This window comes from Eurosta solidaginis, chromosome 3, assembly GCF_040869045.1.
Source record: "Eurosta solidaginis isolate ZX-2024a chromosome 3, ASM4086904v1, whole genome shotgun sequence".
In the NCBI taxonomy this organism is placed as follows: Eukaryota; Metazoa; Arthropoda; class Insecta; order Diptera; family Tephritidae; genus Eurosta; species Eurosta solidaginis.
The window spans coordinates 213,141,691-213,165,758 of NC_090321.1; the positions used below are offsets into that span (position 1 = coordinate 213,141,691).

A 24,068-nucleotide genomic window follows, 5' to 3' on the forward strand; every position below is an offset into this window, starting at 1 on the left:
AGAACCATTCCTTGCACACAGAGTATATCAATTTTGATTGGATAACGGTTAGTTTTACAGGTATAAAGAAATCGAGATAGATATAGACTTCCATATATCAAAATCATCAGTATAGAAAAAAATTTGATTGAGCCATGTCCGTCCGTTTGTCCGTCTGACCGTTAACAAGATAACGTGAGTAAATATTGAGATATCTTCACCAAATTTGGTACACTAGCTTATCTGGACCCAGAAAAGATTGGTATTGAAAATGAGCGAAATCGGATGATAACCACGCCCACTTTTTATATATACAAAATTTTGGAAAACACAAAAAATCTGATAATATACTATATAATATACCTATAATGTTAAAATTTGGCATGTGGACTGATATTGAGACTCCTGATAAAAATTGTGAAAAATTTTTCAAAAATCACTTTTACAAATATTATTAATCATAAATCAAAAATCGTTAAACCTATCGTAACAAAATTCGGTAGAGAGGTTGCCTTTACTATAAGGAATGATTTGAAGAAAAATTTACGAAATCGGTTAAGGACCACGCCCACTTTTATATAAAAGATTTTAAAAAGGGTCGTGGACGAATAAAATAAGCTATATCTTTGCAAAAAAGAGCTTTATATCAATAGTATTTCATTTCCCAAGTGGATTTATAACAATAAATAGGAAAAACTTCAAATTAAGAAAAATGGGCGTAGCACCGCTCCTTTTCTGATTAAGCAATTTTCTATGTTTCGGGAGCCATAACTCGAAGAAAAATTAACGGATAGTAATAAAATATTGTCCATATAGCAAGATATATTTCTAGAAAAATGGGGGGGGATTGGTTAAAGGCCACGGCAACTTAGATACAAAACAGGTTTAAAAGGGTCTTAAACTAGAATAATAAGCTATAACTTAGCAAAAGATTGTTTTGAATCAATGATATTTCACTTATCAAGTTTTATTGTAAGAGGAAATGGAGAGACATTTTTTTAACGGGCGGTGCCACGTTTTATGTAGAAAAGTAATTTATCTGAAATGAAATTTACAATTGAAGTTTACGCTGAGTATATGATGTTCTGTTACACCCGAACTTAGACATCTTTACTTGTTTATTTATGAATTATATAATATTTGACCTTTGATTTCAATGACTAATGCATTGTGTGTTAAAAAAACATTTGAATATGCGGAATTTTTATTTTTTTTTAACTCATCCTAAGGCAAAAGTTCAAGCCCGAGAGCATATATTTTTTTTACTCCGTACATCTGGATACGCTTAAATGTCTATTCTGAGTGGATCATATGAATTTTGGTATCATACTTATGATAAAAATTTCAAGAAAAAATTTAAATCACGATATTTTGCAACTCACGTTATTAATTTAAAAGCACAGCAAACTTTTGATGGGAAGCTGACATTTTGTTTTTTTTTTTCATACTAGAAATCAACTCAAATTGCTTTTAATATTTCCCATAGCAATTCAATCACGAATTCCATACAATAGCCAATATACTCTCAAGCAAATGCATCGTACTTACTTAACAGATCAGCATCTATGCAATGTAATAAAACTGAAAAAAGTCATCTCGGCAGCTCATCTTCCTAACACCCATAGCAACTATGCATTATAATTTAAAACTTTGCCTTTCACATTATATGCAAAGCTGCGCTAAATTTCAAAAGCTTTGCTTTTTCATAGACCACAGCATTGCATCAATAATTCTTATTTTATTTTTTTTTTTTGCTCTGGTGTGTTATGCTTAAATTGTTGGTATAATGTTGTGTAGAATAAAAAGCAAAGCAAACGATGCTTTGCCCTGCAGTCATTTGCCATTGGCGTGCAGTCATTTAGTCAGCATTTTAACTACTTGTGTAGCTTAAAGTTGGTGCTTGCGTTTATTTTCAGCTTTGTTTTGTGATTATCTAGGTTTAATTCATTGCTTCCTTATTGTTGTTGCTTCTTGTTGTTTTTTATGGCTCCTTTGCTTGGTTCTTTTAGTTTACTACCAATTTGCCTAACTTATTTTACTTTATTTTTTGTACTTCCAATGAGCTTTTATTGTTGCTTTTATGGTTTTTATGCTTCTCGTTTCTTGGAAATTAAAAATTTTTTATACCCAGCTGTACTTGTACACCTCCATATATCAAAATCATAAGTATCAAAAAAAATTTGAATAAGCCATGTCCGCCCGTTAACACCATAACTTGAGCAAATATCTGCACCAAATCAGATATCTGCACCAAATTCAGTATACGTGCTTATCTGGATCAAGAATAGAACGGTATTGAACATGAGCGAAATCTGACGATAACCACACCTACTTTTTCGGTATCGAAAATTTAGAAAAATGGAAAAAATTAGATAATTCAAAAACGAATACCGGCAAGCTAATGATATTGGGTAGGAGGATTGTTTTTATGACAGAAATCTTAAATTCCATGGGCGTGGCGCCACACACATTTAGAAGAAAAAAATTCGAAAGTTTAACAAGCCCTAAATCAAAAGCCGTTAAAGGTTTTACAATGAAATTTAGCAGCGACAGTATTCTTTCCAAATTATATAGACTGATTGAAGATAACCAAAATCGGTGAAATACCGCACCCACTTTTCCTAAAGGACTAACCTTAACCGTCCTGTTCATGAAAAATTTTTCTTCTTAGTTCGCATGGCTGGGTACACGGGTACCACAAGGCAGTTCATACGCGAGAGCTACGAGTGGTACCTGTGTATCCCAGCCATGAGAACTAGTAATAAAAAAACTAATTTATTAAAAAATCATCTTTATGAAATTATGTTTGGAAAATTGCTTTTGAATATGCAAAAGGTACCCGGGTAACCATCTATGCACAGAACGGTTAACAGAGTTTGCAATAATTCTGTGGTATGTATTTAACTACATTTGACTGATATTCTACCTCATAGTGGTAGTGGTATGGTTGAGCTAAGAACAAAACTAAAACAAATTTTGAAAATCTGCGTGACTCGCCCCTTCTTTTGTTACTATTTCCAAAATACTTTGAATACCATAAGTCGAACAAAAATCTCCCAATCCGAACGAAATTTGGCATGAAATTTTGTTTCATAGCTACAAATATTTGCTATGAAAATGAGCGAAATCGCCTTAAAGCAACTCCTATTTTTTTGCATAATTAGATAAAAAAAACCCCTAACGGGCAATAATGCTTTTTAGTACAATGACACTTGTGTTTTTATGTTTATTGTTCTGTTATATGTTTATTTTAAAATAAAAAGTTTTTGTAGGGAAACCTCCATATCTGAAGGAAAACTGTATTTGTACCCGCTCAAGTTCATTAGCGGTAGCCTCTGTGTCCTTTTTGCTTCTTCTGAACGAAAATGAGTTCAGAATAGAACTATATATGTATTATTGCGCAGCCTTATAACACTATTAACTACACAGAATATATAACAACAGAATTTCAAGTGCACAGCTGGGTATGTAAGGTACGGTTTCACCTGAACTTGTACTTTCTTACTTGTTTTTTTTTTTTTTTTTTTTTTGTAGCTTTTAAATACTTCGCTGCTGGTGTTTTTTATTTCCTTATATTTTAAAATTATTTTATACTATACTTATTTACCATTCTATGTTTATGTATTAGATAAATGTTGGATCTTTTTAAAATTTAGAATCATAACTCTACATATTTTTCCGTATGAAGTTTTAGGTGCACGGCATCGATTCTCTACTGGCTTACTGCCAACTGCAAAAGTAAGAATCTAAAACTGCTTTTTTGTATGTAAAAAATTTACAACCTAACAATTAAAACAAAAACAAGTAGTCACTAAAGCTTTAAAACAAATTCCCGCAGTGTTGCTGTTGAGCTGCACATTTTTTTGACGCTGCATGTGGTGATGGTGACGTATGCAGTTTCCGCCGCCATCAACAACAATCGGAGCGTGAATGCGGTTAGATTATGACGCATTCACCTAACAACTGACTGCTCAACGTAGAGCTTGATTTCGATTCGAATCATAATCGTTTTAATCGATCTTTTTTTTACAAATGTAGAATCGATTTTTTTTTTTTTAAATCGTTCGATTCTTTAGGCATCGAAGCTTTCATCACTATCTGCTTTACGGACGCTTGAGAAAATACATATTCTGTAATTTTTATTATTTTTATAAAATTAGCTGCATTGTGTTGTTGGCTTCGAGAGAAGCCACTTCTGGTAAGCAACATATTGAAAATGTGTTTATCCATTTTTTGGTATGATCATATATGTACGTAATACTCCTATATTGCTAATACAGGCTGCGTACACTTACAAACATTAAAGTGCCGATATATTGCTGTTTAAAAGTTTTTATTTTTGTATTCAAAAATCGAATGTACCCAAATTTAAATTTGTTCTTCTCACACTTATGCTTCTACAATCACAAAAATTTCGTAGGCTCATTGCTAGCATATTGTATTAGCAATATAGGAGTATTACATATGTATATTGGTATGATACTGTGTTCTGAAATAAAAGATTCAAAAAAGCGCAAAAAGTATGACATTTCGTTATATACTATATATATGATATAGTAATTAGCGCACTCCCATGAAAGGATCAAGTGAAGACCCATGTGACATTCCTTGATGCTGCCAATTTTGTCGGCAGTTAACGAAACGAGAAAAACTGTACTGCTTTCGGGGCCTTATCCGGAGGTCGTGGGGGCCCTTGTGCAAAATTCACTGGAGGCCCTTTTTCTCAAAAAAAGGTTATACGATACAAAAGGTTTAGCTTGTAGGATATTTTTATATTATGTTGCATACATAGTTTCTTTATATGGTTTTTTACAGCCAAATTGTCGTACTACTTGTGTCGCTACTCACAAGTGATCAGGTTTACAAAAAAAATAAATATTCTTATATCACTACATTTGACTAGTACTCAATGTAAAATCTCAGAAACACTATAACATCAACGCGTGTTACGAGTTGGGGTCCCTCTACCTCCTACTAGGGTTTAATATAATCTGCGCGCACGGTTCTCGAGTCCCGAGTCGTTCGTATATAAGTGGAATTTCATTGTGTCCATTTACACGAATATATTTATTTATTTATTTATTTATTTATTTATTATTGTCTACCGAATAGTTCTAACAGACTCATTAATTAAAAAGTATAAAGAGACTAGTCTTAAATCTACTTATCTCTAAACTGAAATTCAAATTTTTAGCATACGAATTGCATATTCGAACGCATCTTGTGAGTGGCTCATTGAAACCATAGTTGGTTGCGTGAAAAGTTACATCGAATAAACGAGTTGTCCTTAAATTAAGACTTGATGAGTGAACATGTATTAAATTAGAAATGAGTTCACAGTTGATTCTAGAATTCATCACATTATACACAAAAATAATAGAAAAATAAGACCTTCTCTCTTCCAAACTTTGTAGACCTAGCAACTTGCGTCTGCCAATATAGTTTGGAAGCCCATCAGGCCACGACAGAGGACGCAAAGCCATTCTAGTGAACACCTTTTGCACCTTTTCAATTATAGAAGTAAGATTTTGATAGTAAGGGTTCCAAATTATACAGCAATAGTCTAATTGACTACGCACTAAAGATATGTACAGCGCTTTGAGAGTAAGTGGGTCAACAAAATCCACAGTGTTTCTGCGTATAAAACCAATCATAGAAAAAGACTTCGACACCACATGGTCTACATGGTTGGAAAAGGTCAACCTAGAGTCGAAAATAACCCCTAGGTCCTTAATAGTATCTTTACGGCACAATTTTTGTCCATTTAGTACATAGTCGCAAGTCACTGTCTTAGACTTTTTAGCAAACGTGATGACGCAACATTTACTAACATTTAGATGGAGATGATTTAATATACACCAATTAGAAAGATTATTTAGATCAGACTGAAGACTAGAACAGTCAATTGTATTTTGAACTTTTAGGAATAATTTAACATCATCCGCAAACATAAGACAATCCGCAGTTGAAAATTGATCAGGAAGGTCATTAATAAATAGTAAAAAGAGGAGAGGCCCAAGATGTGTACCTTGGGGGATACCTGACCAAGCATGTATGTAAGTTTGAGATCTAGCGGATTCCATTTGGACGAAAAGTTTTCGTCCCATAAGAAAACTTGAGAAAAAATCTAGAAGATTTCCGTTGATGCCGAATGCTTTGAGTTTTTCCAAGAGAATGGAGTAGTCTACCTTGTCGAATGCCTTAGAAAAGTCAGTGTAAACTACATCTAACTGTGCTTGGCTCTCGAAGGCGTTAACTATTTTGTTTGTAATTAAGACCAGATTTGAGCAAGTTGATCTCGAGGGGACAAACCCGTGTTGATGTATAGAGATATATGATTGAACGTGATCGTACAGTTTAGCTTTGACCACGTGATCGAAGATTTTTGCAAAATTACTTTGTTTCACAATGGGTCTATAGTTAGATACGTCATTTCGGTTACCCGATTTGTAGACTGGCAATATTGTGCAAAGCTTCCAAGAGTCTAAAAAGATATCTTTACTTTAGCACTTATTGAATAATTTAGCGATGGGAGTAGATATGATTGAGTTAAGTAGCCTGAAAAATATTGGAGGAAACCCCTCGTGATCAGCTTTTGAGCTGTTTTTTAGAATAGATATTGCGTTCGCAACATCCTGTGGCGAGACGCTAAAGCCATCAACTTGATCCAATGTCAAGGCATTTGGCGTTGCATAGTCACTAGGTGCATGAACTTCATACACTTTTTGAAAAAAATTTGCGAAGAGATTACAAGAATCAACTATGTTGTCGGATACAGTACCATCGTAGGACAGGGTAGTTGGAAACCCACAACTTTTTCGTTTCGTGTTGATGTATTGCCAAAAACTTTTAGGATTTTGTCTGAAGTTGGATTCAATTCTAAACATATGTTGCTTGTAGAGAAAATTATTCAAACAATCAAAGTCCTTTCTTAGACGGATGAAGACTGAATGGTCGTCCTCTGAAGCCGTTGTTTTATACTTTTTGTAGGCTTTATTTTTTAAATTTTTGAGGTAACACAATCTGTGATTGAACCAAGGAGGCTTATTGTTGGACCTTAATTTATGTTTAGGAACAAAATTTGTAATCATAAGAGTAAATATCTGGGTTATCTTGCTGTATAATAATTGTGGATCATCTAGGGAGTCTAGAAATGACCAGTCAACATTATTAAGATAATTACTAATTCCAGTAACATCTGCTTTATTATAGTTATATGACTTGGTATCATCAACGACGTTCTTATCGAATTCGTAGAATTGAAATTCTATGATTAGTGCTTTGTGATGAATACTATTATTTAATAATGGTGCAATGCATTCCCCACAAGAAGAATTCAAATCAGCAGAAATAAAAACTAGGTCTAAAAAGCGATTTAAATAATTAACAATAGAATTAATTTGATTTAAGTTATAAGATAATATATTGCTCACAAACAGTATATCGATATCTGATCTCAAATTGGATGGTGAGGTTAAATTATCAGTGGATATCCATTCAATATTACCTAAATTAAAGTCACCAAGGTAAATAAGTTCATCGAATTGAGTTAAATTATTGTATACCAAGATTAGGTTGGATAAATGCTTTTCATAAACATCAATAGTACTATTGGGAGGAATATAAGACAATACAATGAAAATACATTTTGATTTAGAAAATTTAACTTTAACACAGATCTGTTCAATCTTATTCCCATATGAGTTAAGATCCACAGCACTACTGCACAAGTCATTTCTAATAGCAATCAGCACTCCACCGCCACGCTCAAGCCCTGAACTTTCAGGACAACGATCCAAGCGATAAACATGGTCAAAAAATTCACAGGATGAAATATGTTGATTTAACCATATTAAAGGGCTTAAAATCTTTCAATAATTAGATACTTTTCAGACACTAATAGTAGCTCAATCGGTACATTTGAAACATGGATTTTCGCTCATCCACAAATCAAAATCCAAGGCGAAGCCGAGAATTTTTAATGGATTGTCTTAATCGGCGTTTAGTATGTGTAGAATACGGTATTTTACTCAATTTCTATTCCAGACGTCCATCCCGATATCTGCTTTTAGATTAGAATTTGAATAAAATAAATAAAAAATAAAATTTTTCCCATAATTTAGTGTATATGTACATTTTTCGGTGAAACTTTTGCGACTCGGATGTTTGGGGGCTTCTCGGAGCTGGGGCCCTGGTGCACCGCACCGTTTGCACCAGTCTCGGTACGACCCTGCCTGCTTTATTTGTCGGGAAAAAATCGAAAAAATGGTTAAGTACGTAAGTAAGTACATTGTTACAAAGAATAAGCAAAATTTAAATAAACTTTGTTCGTATCGATTTAATCGATTAAATCAATTTTTTTCTAGAATCGAATCGAAAAAAACGATTCTTAAGAAAATCGAATCGAATCCAGCTCTAGCTAAGCGGGTGCTCAACGCTTACCGGCAATCATATAAATATTTTCGTGGTAGTGTCAAGTATGTACTTGTATACTTTTTTTTTAACTGCTTTGGCTTGTAATCAGCATTCAAGCAGAGAGTTGAGTATGCGAAGAGAACTAGAAAATATGAGAGAATTTTTTTGGTAATTTAATGGTTTAGATGTTTATAAAATGTGTAGCCAATCAATTTGATAATTATGGCCACTTGAACTTTTATAAATTTTTATATATAAAAGGCCAAGGTGATTTCAGTACCAGGTGTTGTTGCCCTAACAGCTGATTGCTTCTTCTATTATTTTCCATACAGTGGCTTGTACAACAATATGCCAGTTAATCGAAAACAACGAAAATATTCTTTTGACTTGACATTCTTCGCTTTGTCAACACCTTGTATGGATTCACCTTGATAAAAGGTCAACAGAAATATTTTCAAAATGTCAGTTTTGAAAATTTTTCTTAAAATAAGTTATGTCACGAAATATTTGATTATTTATAAATACAAGAAAAAAAATTTTATTTTTCAAAAACGTTCTTAAAAAATTACAAAAAATTTTGAACGATTTTTTCAAAAACGTTTTTTTAAAACTGAATTTAAAAAGTTTTGCTTCTACTCAAATGTAGCAAAAAAAAAAAACAAAGTATAACTTATTTAAGAAATGTCTTTAATAAACATATTTAAAAACTTCAATCTGAAATTTTCACTAACCATTAACAAAATCAAGTAATATTTGGGTTTCTTTAAGACAGAAAACATTTTAAAAGTTTCAAAAACGTCTTCAAACCTTAATTTCGAAATTTTTACTAATAGCAAGCACACATTCAGTTGTAGTAAAGTCTCTATTGACCGGCCAGTTCAACCTAACCTAAGCAAATTGAAGGAATATTTAAGTTTCTTTTAAATAAAAAAATAAGCAGTTCTAAAAATAAAAAGATAATAATGTTCAAAAAAGTTTTTCAAAACTAATTTTTTAAAATTTTTAACATTATGAAATAAGTATAAATCATATTCACCCTTAAACCGGTAAAATGATATAATTTAAAAATTATTTTCAGTATTCGGTATTCAAAATTTCACCGTTGTCAAAATTTTTGCATGTGAGACAAGCTTCTTAAAAAATACAAACATAAATAGTACAACGCCTGCAGCCTTGCCTCATGTACTTATCTGAAATTTAGGAGTGTGCTTTTTGCAAATTTATTGCAATCATAGAAAAAAAAAAAAAAATAACACGAAAACGTATGCCAGCCACTGTGTCGGTGTTGATGTTAATTTCTTTTGAATTTACCCTGCAACCGCCTTATATGGCAATTTGCTCGTCTTACCATAACTTGATCTTAGGCTTGAATAACATTAAACGCTATTTTAGTATACAACATCAATAAAAATTTACAAACGTACAAAATTATGTAGATGTGAGTTTATGTGTATAAATGCTTAAAAACTTGTCTGAGGAAATACTCATACCAATTTAGGTATTCATTCTGTATATATTTTTCAAAAGTTTCATTTTTAAGATTTTGCCAATATCTGGGTTTTGTTGGTTTTTTTTTTTTTGGCTGGCGCTAAGGAGTAAATTGTTTGTTTATATATATATTAAATTTTCTCATGGCTGTTCATTAGCATTATAGTTTTTAGTCTATTTCAGCTATGACGCATACATATATATTTTTATATCACTACTTTGCTTTTTGTTTTAACAAATTGTTTTTTTTTTATATATTTTAACTTTTCTGTTGTTTTTGTTTTTACTTTTTTTGCAGTTTGTATTGGTACCAAATCTCGCTTGTCAGTGCCTTCAAATCGTGAACATCATTATCGCAATTTACGTGATCGCTACAACAACTGCACATATGTTGATGGTAATTTGGAATTGACCTGGTTGCAAGAACCCGATATGGATCTAAGCTTTTTGGAAAATATTCGCGAAGTGACCGGTTATATACTTATCAGTCATGTGGATATACAAAATGTTGTATTCCCAAGGTATGTAATCAAATAATTGAGTTTTAATAAATATGTTTAGTGCAAAATTATTTTTCAAAGGTCAAAAGATTACAACTCATGTATAAAAAAGTAAAATCGTGTCTACATTTTTTTTGGTCTAAAAAAGGATTCTGTAAAGGATTAAATACAATCATATTTCAAGCTGTCCAACTTTTAGAAAACTCCAAAGCCAAAAAATATTTTGATTCTAAGGTACAGAAAAAACAAGAAAATTTAATGCTTTTATAATTACGCTGGGGGAAAATCATTTAAAGAACTCATACAATACTGAACTTTAAAGCAATTTTTTGGGAGAATTCTAAACCACAGCATTTTATATCAAATTCGAGCGCAACTCATCTTGAGGATCCAATTGTAATACCCTTTTTTGGTCAGCTTTTGTGCTTCTTCTAGACGTGTTTATCAATAATTTAATCAATGCACACTTTTCTGTCTTATTTAGTCAATTTGTGAGCGCTGAACATTAAGTTATTGTTTTTTCAATAAATCATTTTGAAAGTGTAGGACTGAGTCATTTTTGAGTCGTATTTTATTCGCTGGAATGATCAGTGTTTAGTCCATTTTTATCCAACTTGTGATTGCTGAACATTTTTTTCTTGTTTTCTGAATAAATCACTTTTCAAGGACACTAGGAAGTCATATTTTAGTCATATTTCAACCGCGGCAATGATCAATTGTCTTATTTTTTGTCTTATTTTTAGTAAATTTGTGATCGCTGAAATAAATAGTTATCTGAGTTGCATTTTAATCGCGCAAATAATCTGTTTTAAGTCCTGTTTTCAGAAAATTTGTGATCGCTGAACATTAAGTTATTGTATTTTCAATAAATCACTTTGAGCGTGTAGGAGTGAGTAATTTTTGCGTCGTTTTTTAATACCGGTTATGCATATTTTTAATCCTGTTTTCATTGAACTTGAGATCGCTGAAAATTTTTTTATTGTATTGACTCATTTTTGAGTCGTCTTTTAATAGGGGTAATAATCAGTTTTTTGTCCTGTTTTCAGTCAATTTGTGCTCGCTGAACATTTTTTCATCGTATTTTCAATGAATCACGTTGCAAGTGTACGAGTGAGTCATCTTTGAGTGGCCTTTTAATAGCGAGAATAACCAGTTTTAGTCCTTTAGTCAGGTGATCGCTGAATATTTAGTTAAGGTATTTTCAATAAATCTGTTTTCAAGTATTCGAGAGAGTATATTTGAGTCGTCTATTAATAGCGGAATTGGTTAACCACCTGTTAGTCATAGAAAGGATTCGAACTATCTTCCAAATGCTATGTTTATATGAGCATACTTGTAACTTATTAGTAATTCCGTTCTTTGTCCAAACCACTACAAGCTAAGGCCCCTAAGCTGGAATAAGGACGCTGCAAACCAGCTTGTCTAAAAAGCTGGTTCCGATCAGGGCTGTAGAGAGTATTTTCTCTTTTCCAATATACAGTCTTGAGCCGTTTTCAGGGTTATTCCTTTGGAATTTAAGATTGTGGCGACATTGAAAGTCAGTTTGAAGCATTGAGTAGGAGCTGATTGAACGACGCTCATCATGTATTAAATGATGAAGAGATCAAACCACTGGAATTAGATTTCATCTCGTTTCAGCCATTATGTATTTCAGGCATACTCTTCTTCTACTTTTACATAAAACTGTAATGTTCCAAATTTCCATAGAGGCAAGTCTGTTAGGCAGTTGAAGAACCGTTTGTTTAAGAATCGTTATGGTGTAAGGCTGAGTATTGATGCCTTTTTGCAGCCAGATTCAGGGTCGGTATTAACGTAATGTTTTAGTGCAATTGGGCCACGCACATTTTTGGCACTGCGTAGTAGATAGGTAGCACCAAAACAACAAAATATTTTCAACGTTGACGATAATATGGGATGCCGTTCCTTGTAAGCTACCCTATAGTATATCAATTCCATAACCGTTGAAGAAAATTCCATAAACCATTCCTTAACCTTCTTATTTACTTACAATTTTTAAAGAACATGTTTTATTTATCTTTTTTTTAGACTTCAAATAATCCGCGGCCGCACTTTGTTCAATCTAAATGTCCAAGACCAACAGTTCGCGTTATTTACTGCCTACTCCAAAATGTTCACACTCGAAATGCCTGCGCTACGCGACATACTGCAAGGTTCGGTGGGGTTCTTCAACAATTTCAATTTGTGTCACATCAAAACGATTGAATGGAAGGAGATTATCTCTGGTGAGTATAAATCAACATAAGTCATAAATTCACCATAACACAAATAAGAATAATAAATAAACTACTACTTTTGCTCCACTCTCCAGGTCCAGACGATCAATTCACCTACGTCTACAGTTTCACGCCACCCGAACGCCAGTGCCCCAAATGTCATGAATCATGCGAGCGTGGTTGTTGGGGTGAGGGTCCAAATAACTGCCAAAAATTCAGCAAAATCAATTGCTCACCACAATGTGCACAGGGACGTTGCTTCGGTTCGCGTCCGCGTGAATGTTGCCATCTCTTTTGTGCGGGCGGTTGTACGGGACCAACACAACGTGAATGCATTGCATGTAAAAATTTCTATGATGATGGTGTATGCAAGGAGGAATGTCCGCCAATGCAAAAATATAATCCAACCAATTATTTATGGGAAATGAATCCTGAAGGCAAATATGCTTATGGCGCCACCTGTGTTAAGGAATGCCCCGAACATTTGCTCAAAGATAATGGCGCCTGTGTGCGTAGTTGTCCTGCAGAAAAAATGGCTAAAGATGGTGAATGTGTGCCTTGCAACGGTCCATGCCCGAAGACGTGTCCCGGTACACCAGCTTTACATTCGGGCAATATTGAATCGTATAAGGGTTGCACAGTCATTGAGGGTTCGATACGCGTTTTGGATCAAACCTTTTTCGGCTATCAACATATTTATTCGAATAATTCCTTTGGACCACGTTTTATTGCTATGCATCCGGATCGTTTGGAGGTTTTCGCTACTGTGAAAGAAATTACCGGTTATCTTGATATTGAAGGTGCTCATCCCGCTTTTAAGAATCTGTCATATTTTCGTAATTTGGAAGTCATACATGGACGACAGCTGATGGAGAGTTATTTTGCTTCGCTCTCGATTGTGCGCTCTTCGTTGGAGAGTTTAGAGCTCCGCAGCTTAAAACGCATTAATTCGGGTGCGGTGGTCATACAGCAGAATGATAATATTTGTTTTGTAAGCGATATTGATTGGCAGAAGGTGCAGAAATCGATGGATCATGGTGTGGTCATAGCGAAAAATCGAAATGAAACTGAGTGCAGTAAGTCAAATTTGAGCTACTCACATGAGTCACTCAATTTCTTGATATCTAACAAAATATTTTTTCTTTTTTCTGTAGAATCCAAGGGTCTAGTCTGTTCTGACCAGTGCAATAAATCTGGCTGTTGGGGTAAAGGCTCTGATCAGTGTTTGGAATGTAAAAACTTTGCCTTTAATGGCACCTGCATTGCTGATTGTCGTAATATATCCAAGTAAGTCAACTTTGCTGAGCTATAGCGCTGAATTTTACTTATTTACATATTCCTTTCTTCGCCTACAGCGCTTACCAATTCGACAACAAAACCTGCAAGGAATGCCATCCTGAATGCTTGACCTGCTCCGGACCCGGTGCCGATCACTGTGACGAGTGCGTACATGTGCGCAACGACAAACACTGCGTTACCGTTTGTCCAGACAATAAATACTCCGACTATGGCATTTGCCGTCCTTGCCACGAGACCTGTGAGGGTTGTACTGGCCCTAGAGATACGATAGGACCGGGTGGCTGTAAGAGCTGCAATTTGGCTATTATCAATAGCGATACCACAGTCGAACGTTGTTTGTTGAAAAATGATAAATGTCCTGATGGCTATTACTGGGAGTATGTGAATCCACAAGAGCAGGGTAATCTCAAACCGTTGGCGGGTAAAGCGATATGTCGTAAATGTCATCCACGCTGTGAGCTGTGCAATGGTTATGGTTTTCATGAGCAGGTATGTTCTAAATGTGCTGGTTACAAGCGCGGCGAGCAGTGTGAGGACGAATGTCCACCCGATCATTATGCTGATGAGGCGCGTCGCGAATGTTTCGAATGTCATCCGGAGTGTAAAGGCTGTACCGGCCCTAGCGCTGAGGATTGTTTAGCATGTCGCAGTTTCAAGATATTCGGTTTTGGTGATCCCAATGATAATACGACCGCGTTTAATTGCACCTCAAAGTGTCCCGCCGAATATCCTTACGTAATTTATCAATCCACCGATATTGGCACTTACTGCTCTGAGGTGCCGGGAAAGAACTCAAAATTAACCGCAGGAGTAGATAGTTATATTTTTATTATTGTTACTTTTATTGTATTTGTTGCAATGTTTTGTATGGGTATTGTATGCTATGTATGTCGGCAGCGCACAAAAGCTGAGAAAGAAGCGGTGAAAATGACTCGCGTGCTGAGTGGGTGCGAAGATGCGGAACCTCTACGGCCATCGAATATTTCACCAAATCTTTCGAAGTTGCGCATAGTCAAAGATGCTGAGTTGCGCAAAGGTGGCGTGTTGGGTATGGGTGCATTCGGACGCGTTTTCAAAGGTGTATGGGTGCCAGAGGGTGAAAATGTTAAAATACCCGTCGCTATAAAGGAATTGATCAAAGCCACAGGCGCCGAGTCAAGTGAAGAGTTTTTACGCGAGGCTTACATAATGGCATCAGTGGAACATCCGAACCTTTTGAAGTTACTCGCTGTTTGCATGACCTCACAAATGATGTTGATTACACAGCTTATGCCGCTCGGCTGCTTGCTCGATTATGTGCGAAATAATCGTGATAAGATCGGCTCAAAGGCGTTACTCAATTGGTCGACACAAATCGCAAAGGGTATGTCATATTTAGAAGATAAGCGACTCGTACATCGCGATTTAGCAGCGCGCAATGTGCTCGTGCAAACGCCATCTATCGTTAAAATTACCGATTTCGGTTTGGCTAAACTGCTGAGCAGTGATTCGAATGAGTACAAAGCGGCGGGTGGTAAGATGCCCATAAAATGGTTAGCGCTTGAATGCATAAGACATCGCGTATTCACAAGCAAATCGGATGTATGGGCATTTGGTGTGACCATATGGGAGCTGCTCACATTTGGTCAACGTCCACATGAGAATATACCCGCTAAAGATATACCCGATCTAATAGAGGTTGGTTTGAAATTGGAACAGCCAGCCATTTGTTCATTGGATATCTATTGTACGCTCCTCTCCTGCTGGCATTTGGACGCTGAAATGCGTCCATCTTTCAAGCAGCTTGTGAATGTGTTCTCTGAATTTGCGCGTGATCCGGGCCGCTATTTGGTTATACCGGGCGATAAATTTACGCGCTTACCCGCCTATACAAGTCAAGATGAGAAAGATCTCATACGCAAATTAGCGCCCACAACAGAAGGGCCTGAAGCAATAATCGAGGCTGAAGACTATTTGCAGCCAAAGGCAGCGCCTGGTCCCAATGGTTGTGAGGATACAGATGAGGTACCTAAACTGAATCGCTATTGCAAAGATCCTATGAACAAAAACTCATCGGGCTCGGGTGGTGACGATGAAACGGATTCAAATGCACGCGAAGTTGGCATTGGCAATTTGCGCCTTGATCTGCCTGTTGACGAAGATGACTATCTTATGCCTACTTGTCAAACAAACACGCCGACTGGCAGCAATAATAATACCATTAAAGCGAATGGCCACACGAATGGCGTCGGTGGCTATATGGATTTGATCGGCGTGCCAGCTAGCGTCGATAATCCCGAATATCTGCTTAATGCTCAAACACTTAGCGTCGATGAAGCGCCCATACCTACGCAAACAATTGGCATACCAGTAATGTTGAACCGCAATGGTGGCAACGCAACGCATACAACTGGCAACGCTTGCACTAACGGTAATGGCAGTTTGCTCAGTGGCCATCTACATACGCATCATCCACCTACTTCGGCAGCAGCAGCAGCAGCGGCGGCGAATACAATTGCTGCGCTTACAGCTATGCATGATATGAATGTAGCTGCGATGTCAGCGGCGAATGGTGGTTCAGAGCCAACGAGCTCAGATCATGAATATTACAATGATACGCAACGTGAACTGCAGCCATTGCATCGTAGCGAAACGCGCGTATAACGCGCTTTGGTGCATAGAGCGATTGGCCTATATGCTTAAAGCGAAAACTGAAATGTAGCCAAAGCGAATGCGGTGCGTGCGTATGTGGAAGCTATAAAGCGGAAAGCGTTGAGGAGGACTAGCAGCCTTAAGACTGTAACACTGCCTACGTGAACTTTAAACTTGCCACAAGAACTTGCAACGTGCCTCATTTATACATAAAAAAAACACATACATACAATGTATAATTAAATAATTGTAAATAGTTTTAAAATTATTAAAAAGTACAGCAAATGCGGCGAAATCGAAACGCAGCAGTAGCGAATAACAGAAAACCACACGAAACGAAAAGCAAAACAAACAAACATGTAGAAATTTAGTTGTAAGAGTAGAAAAAACAAATTAAAAGGCATAAGCCCAGAAATATGCTACTTCAAGTAATATGCGGAGCTTTTCGCCGTTGTAGTTAAAGTGAAAGAGCTCATAGCGAATTCAGCCTAAATGAAGATAGGTATTCAAAAAGAGGCATACTCGTACAATTTGGTGCGTGCTGAATTCGCCGCGTATCAATATCTGATCAATGCAAATTAACTAAACTGCGAGAAGCGAAGTAATGGACATAACCCAAACAAATCTACTTCTATTTTAAGATAATTACTTTTAAATTGTATAACATTAATAAATATAAAAAGTAGTGTCTAACAATTGTTGTTGTGTACTTTAGTACCAGTTAAAAAAAGAGAGAGTAGAGCTAAGAGGGCGCATTAAGAGCGAAAACATAAAGTAGTGTAGTTGTTAGAATTCAGATTGAAAGGCGATTATACATAAAAGCTTTTGTCGAAGAAAGCTGCAAAGCGTTTCTTTGTTATCATAAAGCGTTGTCAAAGCATAAAAACGAAGCAACGCGACCAAAGCGTTTACGCCAATTTGCCTTCATTAACAAAAAACTTGCAAATCTCCTAAAGGGACACACCAATAGTGCATATGACTTGAGCGCAGATCTGCATTAGCGATAATTTAAAGTTAAGAGTTCGATATTCGAAACGTTTGTAAAAAAAAATTTTAATTCAACGCAAACTGATCTTCATGCAAATTAGTTCTGTAATCTTGTTTTAAGTAATTTTAAGTATAATTAATTTTCGTTAGTTTAACAAATTTAATTTTAATTTCATTAATTACGAACTGTGATAACGTAGATTTAAGTACGAGTACGAAAAATAATTAAACAACTTAAAATAAAAAATATACAAAACAAAAAAAATAATAATAATAAAATTATACAAACAAATATATAAAACAAAGAACAAATACTAAGCAAAACTAAAAACAAATCTAAAATGTAATTAATTATATAGTTTCTTAAAAAATCTATCTAAGCATTTATAAAAATAAATTTGGTTCAATAAATATGCGCCTTACGAAAAATGTAAAATGAACTAAACATAAATTGCCCAACTTGAAACAGGGGCCGAATCGTTATATACGATCCGTGATCGAATGCGGTTTTTTAATCACTATAGCTCCGAAATGGTGCATTGGATTAATGAAATATGTGAACTGGGGACAACAATTACTCACAAAATACATAATATATTATTATTTTTTTAAATAGTTGGATAGCCTTATTTTTACCGTTTGTGTGAAAACTCTTTTCGATCCGTGATCGTATGTTACAATTCCATAGCAGTTTTCACGCTATAATTAGTTGCGAATTGTTCACTTCTTTTGAAAAAATATATTCTTGTCAAAAACTGTGACTATGATAAGAGTCAACTTTATTTCAAATAGTTTCGATGCTGAAAACGCTTTGATTAGTTAAATAATTAAAAAATCACTTCCTAACTGATTGCAAATTTTTAGTTTGGGACTAGCACTAAGATATTAACATTCGTATACAAAATTGATAAATTGTAAAACTGCAGTTTAGCGACGGCAGAGCTGTTTTATTTTGATTACGAATGCTAGTAGTATGTGGGATGTTCGAATAATTTGAAAATTGTTAATTAATAAATTTTCATAAACTGTTGATTAACAATTAATTTAATTAATATGTAATCATAAATCGAATATTGTATTTCACGCTAGAAATAAAACTGGGCAATAACCAAAAGTGGTCTTATATTATAAAGCAAACAAACTTTATGTGATTCGTTTTTTGTGTTATTTAACTAATAACTAGTTGTATTGTTTATTCAGTTAACGAGTTACGAGCAAAAGAATTACAGCTATCGTTAAAGCACCAAACTAAATGCATATATTTTAATGATATAATTTCTTTGCTAACATTATTAAATACACCCTTTTGATTTAATACCAAAACATCTCATATGTACCTTACAAATTTGTTCCTCATAATTGATTAACAGTGATTGAATGCACACAAAACAAGCTAATCGGAATGTTTTATATTTTAATTAGTCCACTTTTTTTTATTATTTGCTTAACAATCAAATAACCACGGGTATTATTATCTTCTCAAGTCAAGGTTAACTAAAAATCATTGATCACATGAACAATTAAACTAATCAAAATATTTTTTAGTTAGACACACGGCGAATCAGTAATTTTTTTTTTCTTTCAACTATTTCAAATTATTCTCCTTAACATTTTACAGTCAACATTTTTGTTTAATTTTTGATTGTCATAATTGTTTAACAATCATAAGTCAAAAGAAAATTTACCCAAATGCAATATTTCATTTATTAATCGATTCAATTATAATGAATTTGTAACGCAATACTAAATCCCAATTATTTCTTTATAATTGCCTATATATTTCTTATTGATTAGCAGTCATTAACTACTATCAAATTCTAAGCTTATTTAAAGATTTTTGACTAACTTTCAGCAATGCTTCATACTTTTTCTCTTAGCATCTAAAAGTGTAGGTGTTTTCAAATTTCTGATATTCTTAAATGATTAAATAACTAAACTGAGAGCAATCAAAGTTAATCAAATGAAATTTGTTTAGCGTTCTTGCAGACTTTAATGTTTTATTTTAATACATAAAATTGTTCAAAAGCCTAATATGTTTATTTGAAAATAATTTACAATCATCCATCGATAATAAATGTATGCCAATCAGAAGATTCAAACATTTGTGTTTTGCAAAATTTTACTATTCCAATTTTTCTATTTAGTAATTGATTAACAATCATTCGTCGCAATAAAAACTGAATCTAATAAACAGGACTTTTTTTGCTTAATTTGATTGTTTAAAATTGTTTTCCTTATAATCCAATGAGCAAGAATATTTTTTATTTCAACTGATTATCAATCAGTAATCCCAATAAAAATGAGTATTAAACAAACCATTTATTTGACTTAAACCTTTTTTGTCCAATGCACAAAGTCATTCGTAAATTAAAACATTTTGTATTTGTAATTGATTAGTAATAATCAATCGAAAAGAAAATCAAAGCTAGTCAAAAAATGTTTGCTCTTCTCCTAGCTGCTTCTTGGGAATTCATTACAAGCAACTTCGATTTTCGTCGTATTATAATTAATAATATTTAGTCGTAAAAATATTAAGGCTAATCAAAAGGTTAAACCAGATTAACAAAACATTTTTGTATTGCTGATTGCTATTCAAATGTTACCTTTATTGTTTGTTCAGAACCATTAATCGCAAGAAAAATTAAAACTGATCGATAGATTTCTGCTATTCTTGATTTTGTAAACGTTTTAAATTTTATTTCTAAACATATATGTAATACTCCTATATTGCTAATAGAAAATGCTCGCAATGTGTTTTGAATTCGAAATCAAAACAAGACAGCCTATAAAATTTTTGCGATTGTAGCAGCAGAAGTGTGACAAGAAAAAATTAAAATTTATGTACATTCAATTATTGAATACAAAAACAAAAACATTTAAACAGCAATATATCGGCACTCTGATGTTTGGGAATGTCCCTAACCTTTTGTAGCAATATAGGAGTATTACATATATGTTTCTAAAGTAGTTTGGATTTTCCAATTCAATGTTTATTTTTAACGGATTAATAATTATTTATCACAAAACGGCAAAAGCTAATAATTTCATTTTTGTTGTTTTGGGTTTTGTATCTTTTTACTGCAGTACAAAATAATCACTGTTATTTTAAAATCTTTCCAAATCGAAAAAAAAATTATAATTCGACAACTCGACTCGTTACACGATTTTTTAATTAGTTTTGATTATTTCAAATTGTTTAACTGTAAAGATCAATTTATTTATTTAAATCTTTCAAACTTGGTATTGATTAAAAATTATTAATAGAAAGAAAGATTCAAACTGATTAAATGATTTTTTTATTAGTTTTTGTTGCCATGAATAACTATTATTACAAATGCTTCGCTTGTCTAGTTTCGATCATTCTTATACATTTTTCAGCAAAATTTCTTGATTTACAATCGAATGAGAAAGCATCAAAAAAATTTTTTTTATTATGAATATTGCCATTCTTTTAGATTAATGATAAGTCGTGATTACTTTTTTAATTAGAATCTCTTAACAATCAAAACAAAAAAAAAAAACCATTTTAAATAATCAACATTTTTATTAAATTTGATTATTAATGTTCTTGGATCTAATCTTCTGTTCATCTTACGCATTCTTTAATTTTATTGAGTTTTAGACTCCTTTCGCATAATCTTTTTATTTAATTATTATTTTTTTATTATGATAGAAATACCTTGGCTTGATTGTTGATTTTTATGTTAAATTAATGGAAATATTTTATTTGGTAATAATCGATAATGTAAAGAAAAATATTGGATCATAAAACTATTTTACTACTTTTGGTTATTGCAGTTTCGTTTGAATTTATTGCCAATGATTGTGATTATTTCTACCTAACTCCTATTTGTGGCTCGTTAACTATAAAAAATCGAAAAAAATCAAAAGTAATCAGAAGATTTTAGTGACTATTATTTTTTCTTCCAAGACTTAATCGCACTGACTTCTTTGAATTATTTAGGATATGAATTTATTAATTATAATTTTAAACGTGAAAATATATTAATTTAATTAAAAGAAACGAAAAATCAAAAAGGCAATTATTAGATGTCGTTATCATAATTGAATAGCTCTGCTGCAGTTATAAACTGTTTTAAGCCAAAAGTGTCTTTTTTTCAAATTTTGCTTGAACAAGTTATGTAATTTTTTTTTTCTAAAATTTTAACTTCTCACATACTAAATACTTACTAAGACTTATAAGAGCTGTTGACCTTGAGTGAGGTGTGTAATTGGCCGATTAATATAAGAACTGAGCTAATATAGCTAATTTTTTTTTGGCTCATAGACGTTTTTTGCAGTCCCCATTAGAAAAAGTGGTATGATTGTTTTTCTAGCAGATTTCGAATTGGGGTCTTACGCATCAGAGCCGAGTGCTCATCGAGCCGAACTAAGGCACATGACAAACTTGTTTTTTTAACGTTAAAAATTAAAAAAGAAAAAATTATATCATAATAAATTTATCATTAGCCCAAAATATGAAATATTTTTGCTGTGGGCACGCGTTTTAATGCTTGCATGTCTTCTTCAGGGATTCAAAGCAATTTAACTGTTTCATTGAAGTTTGACCAAAAGCGGCGAGTCTGTTCGAAGCGATTGTTTTAAAAGATGGCTCGCGTCATGTGGGGATATATGTACATTGCGTATGTGAAAGTTTGAATCGGAATAATTAAGAGTTTAATCTGTTATAATATGTAGAACAAAGTTGAGCCAGACTCACACATTTCACCCTGGTTTGCCTGCATATATTGCGAATTCGACTTAGATAACGAGGCAATGAACGCTGGTTCTATACATCGAGTTCTCCTTCTCAACTAGGAGCTGCTACTTGCAGTAAATTTGTCGTGCATCTCTAAAATTACGGTAGAAAAATGTTTCTCGAAGTAGTTTTCGTACTTCAGCTACTATAAGGCTGCAGTTCCACCCTCCGCATATAAACCGACTTCACAGGGTTCTCTTAAACACATATGACTGTAGAATTTTATTTTTTTTCATTTATAAACAATACCTTTTAGAACATATTTTACAAAATCTCAACAATTCAGATAACAATTTATATTTATTGCAACAGCTAACTCAAAGTTAATGTACCCATAAATAATATATATGTAGCCTTAATAAAACAAAAATCTAAAAAACACCGCAAAACTAATAAAAGTGCCATTCACAAATTTTTTCCAAGAGAAAACAAAAAGACATTAAGCAAGTCTCTGTAGAATTGCACTTGAAATTGTATACAAAAATAACGAAAACAAATGCATACAGCAAATTTTTAACAAAATTTTTATTGAGAAAAAACTTTACGAAAATATATTATGGGCCGTTTTGACCATATTCGGTTAGTCAATTATCTATAAGTTATCGAAATTTTCTTCTTCTGCATATCAGCTGAAGCTGTAAGTGTTGCTGTAAAAGTGTAAACATAAGTCAGCTGTTCGGTTAGTTTTCTTGTATTCACAATAGATTGTTGCGTGGTCTTCTACAAACTGTTCACAATTATCTATTTAAGTCACCCCGGGTTGGTGAAATGCCAAATGAAGCTATCTAAAGATTGCTATTCTCCAGATGAATTCCAACTTAACTGGAGATGCTGAAAACGGCCCTTAATAGCATTTACAAAACCCAGTTTAGCTACTTGTAACCAACCTTTTTTTTATTTATACATAATTAACAACAAATCCCCCATCAACTAAAACAACAAACAAAGCAACTAAACATATATTTATAAAAATTATATTATGCTTTACATACTTACATACATATTTACAATATTTGTAGTTTTTCATGTATGAAATAAAAAAAAAAAGTAAAAAAAAAAAAGCATTATACGGGATTATAAAACAAATAAAAAAATGTAATTCAATATTATTTTCTTATCTTGCATGTGTTAAATATTTGTAGATATGTATTTATTATACACATATGATGAATCATTGTACATATATATACATATGTATATGAACAACTCTAATTGTACTATTATTTAGCTGATTATGTTTGCCTTAGCCTACGAACTTTCTTTTTAAGTAAAAAATTTAAAAAACAAAATTGTTTAAAAAATTTAAAAATACAACTTTTTTACTTTAGAATAGAAAGAGATCTACGATATTTTTACAGAAGTACCACCCTATCTCAGACGTTTTTCTACAAAATGTATGGTTGTGTTTAGTAATGGCAGATGCGAACAGCTGTTGTTGTAGCGATAAGAACACTCCCCGAAGGACTTGGGGAGTGTTATCAATGTTGATGGTCCTTTGCCGGGTGTAGATCCGGTACGTTTCGGTAACAAGCACCATTAAGGCACCAGCCCGACCATCTCGGGAACGATTTATAATGACCACATGAAACCTTCAAGACCATAACGCCATCCCACCCCCTAGATCCATGAGGAACATGGGGTCGCCAGAGCCTCGGCTGTTAAAGTAACAGTATTCGCAGTGAGGTTGACAATTGGGTTGGTATTTTGTGCTAGCAACACCTTGAAAGGGTTGCGCTACACAACCTCTTGAATCAATTTGGTATTTTAGTCTGCGCG

General features: G+C 33.5%; 1 protein-coding gene across 3 annotated transcripts in view; it reads left to right on the forward strand.

The window, feature by feature from the left end:
* Nucleotides 1-23,586, forward strand: part of Egfr (epidermal growth factor receptor) — a 416,007-nt gene extending 392,421 nt beyond the window's left edge. For 2 of the 3 annotated variants that reach the window (XM_067775006.1, XM_067775005.1), the window contains 5 exons: nt 10,181-10,403; nt 12,429-12,625; nt 12,712-13,692; nt 13,771-13,903; nt 13,972-23,585. In XM_067775006.1, coding sequence (XP_067631107.1) covers nt 10,181-10,403; nt 12,429-12,625; nt 12,712-13,692; nt 13,771-13,903; nt 13,972-16,558 — 4,121 coding nt within the window. In that variant the 3' untranslated portion in view covers nt 16,559-23,585. Of the gene's footprint in view, nt 1-10,180; nt 10,404-12,428; nt 12,626-12,711; nt 13,693-13,770; nt 13,904-13,971 lie in introns of all 3 variants that reach the window. The other variant, XM_067775007.1, reaches the window with a different exon arrangement.
* The last annotated feature ends 482 nt before the right edge of the window (nt 23,587-24,068 follow it).